The sequence below is a fragment of the Camelus dromedarius genome, chromosome 7, assembly GCF_036321535.1.
Source record: "Camelus dromedarius isolate mCamDro1 chromosome 7, mCamDro1.pat, whole genome shotgun sequence".
NCBI classification, from domain to species: Eukaryota; Metazoa; Chordata; class Mammalia; order Artiodactyla; family Camelidae; genus Camelus; species Camelus dromedarius.
In genome coordinates, this window is record NC_087442.1 from 16,006,130 (window position 1) to 16,012,129 (window position 6,000).

At 54.2% G+C, this 6,000-nt stretch overlaps 1 protein-coding gene across 2 annotated transcripts in view; it reads left to right on the forward strand.

The window, feature by feature from the left end:
* The window catches only part of CNOT4 (CCR4-NOT transcription complex subunit 4), a 139,803-nt gene extending 133,803 nt beyond the window's left edge, over window positions 1–6,000 (forward strand). Inside the window, exon 11 of one of the 2 annotated variants that reach the window (XM_064487335.1) lies at window positions 5,899–6,000. In XM_064487335.1, coding sequence (XP_064343405.1) covers window positions 5,899–5,939 — 41 coding nt within the window. In that variant the 3' untranslated portion in view covers window positions 5,940–6,000. The remainder of the gene's footprint in view (window positions 1–5,898) is intronic. The other variant, XM_064487334.1, reaches the window with a different exon arrangement.

Sequence of the window (6,000 nt, forward strand, 5' to 3'; positions counted from 1 at the left end):
ACTTATTATCCCCTGGGCCCTGCAGGTATTAAGCATGAGCGGTTCTCAGAGTCATGCTGTCCCCAGTGGCTCCTAGTCACTGGCAGGCAGCCTGTCTTCTTTCTAAAGATTTGTAGGGCCAGAGTCATCCAGTTCGTCACTGGTCCTCACGGTGCACTCAGCCTTCTTAAGACATCTTGTTCCTTACATCCAACTCCCTCAGAGACAGGATGTGGTGACTTAGAAAGTCCCTTCTGCTGATACAGTGAAGGCCACTGGCAGGGGCAGAGCTTGCAGTCAGAATCCTGGGCTGGGGCCTATACTTTGCAGCCCATCCTAGAAGTCTGGCTTGGGCCCCACGGAGGATGGAGAAGACAGGACAGATGGCTGTGAGTGAGCAACGGTTCCCGCGTCCTGCCACTCCACACTCACCGCAGACCCCGGAGGGGCCAGTGTGTCCCAGGACACCCCCGCTGCTCGCTCAGAGGTGGTGGCAGGAGCCCGGGCAGTGGGTGCCTTGCTGCTGCTCCTCCCAGCTCTCCCAGGGATCCCAGGCTCAGGAGCCCTGGAGGAGGCATGTCTTTTGAGGCTTGAGCTGCAGGGCAGGCCCCTTGGTCCCTGAAGCTGGTGGTTTCATGTTGGAGCTGCCCAGAGGGCCCTGATGCAGGTTCCTTCCGGGAGACTCTGGCCTGCCTTTTGGCCTGAGGAGGCATCCCTGGCACTGCAGTGATGAGAGAGGAGGGAGGGTAGGAAACATGAGGGATCCTGGGCGCCATCAGTCAGCGCCCCGGCAGGGGTGAGTGGGTGGCCTTCTGGCTTTGCATCCCCGTCTTGCTCTCCGGACACAGATGCGGCCTCTGCCCGAGGAGAGTGTGGGCCTCCTCCCCTAGCCTTCGCTGGCCAAGGGCACAGGCACCTTCTCCTGAGACATGTCCCTTCGCTGCTCTTTGCCAAATGGCAATTAGGGCAGAGTCCGCTACCTTGTCCAGCCTTTTCCAGTCACACCTCCTCCTCCCCACACCTGCCATCACTGCGAAGCTGTACCATCTAAGGAGAGGCACTGACTGACTGTGGGAGTGAGGTCCGTTTGCATTATCCCACTGTTATCAAAGCGAGCGAAGTCCAAGTAACCTGTGGCTGGGCGTGAGGGGGAGCAAGAGTGTTTTCAGGGATGGGCAGTGAGGTGGGGTCTGCTGCTGGTGCCCTGCTCAAGGCCCAGGTGCCTGCTGTGAGCCCAGCTGCACGGGAGGAACCAGGGAGGACCCCGGGCAGGGTGTGAGGGTGGCAGGCCAGGAGGCTCTCCAGGGGGCGAGCCTACCTCTGCAGGAGGCTGGGTGTGTGCTAGGCCTTTGATAGGAAGAAGCAAGACTCTGAGGCACTGGCAGAAAATGTGGGGGCAAGAAACAGATTCTGCATCCAGGGTCTGTACCACGTCCAGCATCCTCGTCCCATTGCTCCCCAGCCCAAAGCAACAATTCCAAACTGGTAACTCAACCTCGGCATGACCCACTCTGCCCCCTGAGTGGGCCACCCAGGGTTTCAGGCACAGAGATCAGGGTGTGGTCCACCCTGAGATGTTACTTCTGAAAGCCTCAGTTATCGGGGTGGTTAGAGTGATGGGGTAAAAGGCAGGAAATTGGCAGTGTCCCCAGGCCAGCCTTGTCCAGCAGCCCCACATACCTCCTCCTGTGTTGGGCTGCCTCCCCAAGTAGTACCTAGAGGGTGGAGAGAAGCGGGCTGGTCCTGGGAGAGGCACCTGGGAGCCAGGTGGGGCTTTGTGGGCTTCTCCCTGAGGGAGCAGGTGTCAGGTATTGGTCCCTCCGTCCCTCTCCAGTCCAGCTTTCCTTTCCTCCCAGCCTGGGAAGTCAGCACCATGGACAGGACTCAAGCCCAGTCCTGGGAAGATGAGATCTGTTCAGAATTCAGGCCAAGTAGAAGACAGGCCAATTCCTGTCTCTCAGGAGAAGAGAGATGGCGATGATTTCTCCACTGGGTGTCACTGCTCCCCTTGTTCTCTGTCATACAGGCTCTGGCCGATTGCAAGGTTGCAAGGCAATAAAGCAAAGGAGTCCCCTCCCTCTCCTCCAAATAGGGAACAGGGAAAGAATTATCTGGGTCAGTCCAGAGAATGCTGGCTGGAGCCCAGCAGTGGGTTTTAGTCTTTAACTGCTACTTACCATGCCACAACCCCACTTGACCTCAGTGGTAAGATGAGGGTCGGAGGATGTTCCCTGATGTAACTCCCTGCTTGCAGTGGTTTCCTGCAGCCAGGATGCCCCCAGCTGTAGCGTCTTCCCATCAGAACCTGGACAGCCCTCTGCGAAATCTGAGTGGAAAGGCAGGCATGAACAAGGACGAGTGTGGGGAACTGGGCTCCCCTGCTTCTGCAGGGCAGATCCACCCACAGGGTCAGCGCAGGTGAAGAAGGTGGAGCCAGCCAGGTGATGGCACTGTCTGTGCCAGAGGCACTCACTGCTCTGTGGAACCCACCCTTGGAGGGCTCAAGAGTTACATGAGAGCTGAGTGGTCAGGCCCTGGCGTGCTTCCCTTGCATTGAGAGGGTTCGCAGTGTGCTGGTGTGCAGCGTGCCCACACTCTGGGATCCCAGACAGCAGCATCGTCCCCCCAGGGACAGGTCAGCACAGTGCAGCCTATCAGCTGACACCCGACTCAGCACCAAAAACAACCCCAGTGCCCAGAGAGTAGCCTGAGCCTGCCTGGATGATGTCGGAGCTGAGAGGAGGAGGAGGGCAGAGCTCTGGGCCCTGGGCTCCTTAGATGGACTCAGAGGAGTTGCTGGAATTAAGAGGACTAATGCCCAAAAGAACAGCCCTTCAGTTCTGCAGAAAACAGATTTCTGGGCAGAAAACCCCACAGATATTTCTATCACAGAACATCCCAAACAATCTCCATGAAGTCACTGGACGGTTCCCTCTGTCGCCAAATTGGGATCTAGATCTGCTGTTTCATCTCCCATTGGCCACGCTTAGAGCTGAGTGAAGCAACTCCCTTATCTCTATGCCAGGAAACAACTATGGAAGAGTGTCATCAAGGGTAAAACCAGCCATAGTGCCATGCCCTGTGACCATGACAGGGTTTCACCCCACAGAACCATGCTTTGAATGGAGACAGGAGCCACTTCGGTGGGGACACACAGGGAAAGAGGCGATCAGGCTCTCTGCGCCTTCAGCACCACCACACCTCCGGCCGTCTCACTGCACAACCTCCCTCCTGTCCCTTCCAGCACCAATTCCATTATAAAGCCCTCCCTAACTAAACAGCATCTGGCATAAATGCAGCCATTGCCATGGACGTTTTTTTTGGCCCCTCCGAAAACCACTGGTGTTGGATTCCAGTCATCTCTTATTTTCTGATGTGCTAAGGGCCCAATCTGGGTTCTCAGAGTGGTCGTTGGTCTGGGAACATGTTTTAAGTGAATTATTTTAGGCTTCATGACTGCAGTGTTGGGCTAGTCATCTTTCAGTGTTTGGGAGCAGAATGCTGTGTGGCATTAAAGCAACTGACTTTGGCTTCAGGAGCTAATGAGGTCAGGACTTCCCTGCGGGGAAGGACGCCTTGGGAAGGATAGTGGTTTCCATGTCTGAGACAGGAGGGAAGGTCAGTCCAGAGGCTCTTATTACAAGAGGTCGTCCTGCCCTGCGTCCTGGCTTATTCCCATGCTTCTGCTTGTGACTTGATCATTTTATGCCAAGACAACAGCACTGTACTTCTAAATCCCCAGGCTTCTGAGCCTTCACGTCCACTTAGAGGGTGTATGATTTTTTAAGCCTACAATTTAACATGCCTGCCCTAGGCACCTACAGCTGAACCTAACATTACAATGCCTTTTAATTTCTACCTGCCCTGCTCCATCATTTCAAGTTTATCATTCTTCCCCCACCGCCATCCTCCCAACACACACCCATGGCACCCACCACAGGCCCTCTGGTCAGTGAGGGTGCCCTGGCCAGGGAAGTCACTTTTACCAGACTGTCTCAGGAGAAGGATGCTTAACCTAGTAGCCCAGGCCTCTTAGAACCCCTCCGAAGAGTTCTGAGCCGACCCCCAAAATTCTTCTCTGTGTTGGTCCAGGGAGTGGAATTGCTCAGGAAACTTGTCCATATTCCTTGTGGCAACTGGAGCAGCTTTCAGGCTTCTCCAGGACATCAGACATGGGGCAGATAATGGTCTAGCCCTTTGCACGTTCATGATCCTGAGAAAGAAAAAACCCCAAACCAAAACCAGACAGTATCAGGAAGAGGGTGTGCAGACTTACGCAGGGGTGTGTGTGCAAGTTTCCCATAAAGAAACTTCTGTGAGACACTGCACTGACTGGACCTCTGAGTTCAGTGCGGGGAAGCTCACTTCCCAGTCGCCCTGACAGAACTGCTCCCTCCTACACCCTCTCTCCTGTTCATCATTTTCAGAGCTGCCGATGCAATCCCTTGACATCTGCCTTCTCTGTAAACCCAAGCTGCTAAGCCCAACTGTGCTGCTGCTCTTGCATCAGCGGCTGTGACCCCTTTCCCAGCCCTCTACACACCCTGACCTGACCCAGAGCAGGTCTGAGGGAGGGAAGGTCACACCAGTGAGGACTGACCTTTGCGACTGTCCATTTGGATCACAGACCAAAAGCCAAGTGACTAAGAGGCAGGTGACTCAAGCTTCCTAAGCTCTAAGCCATCCTGCAGCCACTTTCCTCTGAGATCTCTGTCACTCTTCTTCTTTCTCAGCACCAACATCAGCCTGTTTTTCCCACCCAACTGTAAAGCATATTTAGAAGAATAAGAAAAAGTTTTATTTAAAACTCTCACTCCTCTCTCCCAGAAGTCTCCCATTGTCCTTCTCCATGGGCCTCTTTCATGGAAGAAGGGACGTTTGAGGTCATTTCAAAGGGGATAGTGGTAAAGGTAACACCCCTGAGGAGCTGCTCTGGCAAGCACTGTGCTCATGAGAAACTCAAAACCTCTCCATCTGGCAGCATAGTAACTATATTTCCTTAATTTTCTGGCATTTGGGGCTTACTGACCAGAGGAAGACTGCCCTTCTCAGGACTAGCCAGTCCTTAGACATAGAAAATGACTCCCCTGTGAGTGTGCCTTTCATACACAAGCCACCCAACCCGGAGCCCGTACCCTCAACCACCTCGTTTTCTGGCCAAGCCACTATCCTCCCTACCCTAATCATCCCAGGGCAGGGTACCACACCAGCAGTGACAGCACCTAAGGCCCAGAGCCCACCAGAACTATTCACACGAACCAGTCCTAAGCCTGTTCAGCCACTTACCCTGCCCCGCTCATTCCTTCCTGCAAAAAACACAATACAGGCCTTTGCCTATACTTTCATGTCCCCACTTCTGCCCCCTTACTGATCTGGTGCTTCTCTGTGTGGCCCAAGGCCATGCACCCTCCTCTTAGGAACTGTGAGTAACAATCTATCTTTTCAATGGCCGTCATCTGATCTGTTGGCCTCATCATACCTGAATAAAATGCACAATCCCAGGTACATTTTTAAACCATCATGGAGGCCAAAGGCCTTGGTTAAGCTCTGCCCTTCTCTGAGGGCTGTGTCATCCTCTGAAATGGAGATGAGATTTCTAAAGCTCTGGAGAAGAGCCAGCGCAGTTCCTCCCCCTTGGCAATGACAGCAGCGTCCCCTGCCCTGGAGGTCTGCCCGTCCAACAGTCCACCTCCTGTTGCCAACCCTGGGCTCAGACAGAGGAGACCAGAACCTGTGCTTTTGGACGTCCCCTGTGGTTTTGTACCCAGAACCTCAGACTATGGGAGAGGAGGTGATGAAGTAAGTCCACCTCTTTGTGGACAGAAACCTGGCCCAAGAGTTCAGAGTCACAAGTTAATGATGGAGACATACTGAATAAGCCTGGATAACTTGTCTCAATCCAACTGCCCCTTCATGCAGGACCTACTGTGTGTGCCAGACCCTGTGATGGGGAGTGGTGAGCAGCGGAGCTCGGAGGAGCCAGATCATGAGGGACATCACAGGCCGTGCTAAGGATTAGTG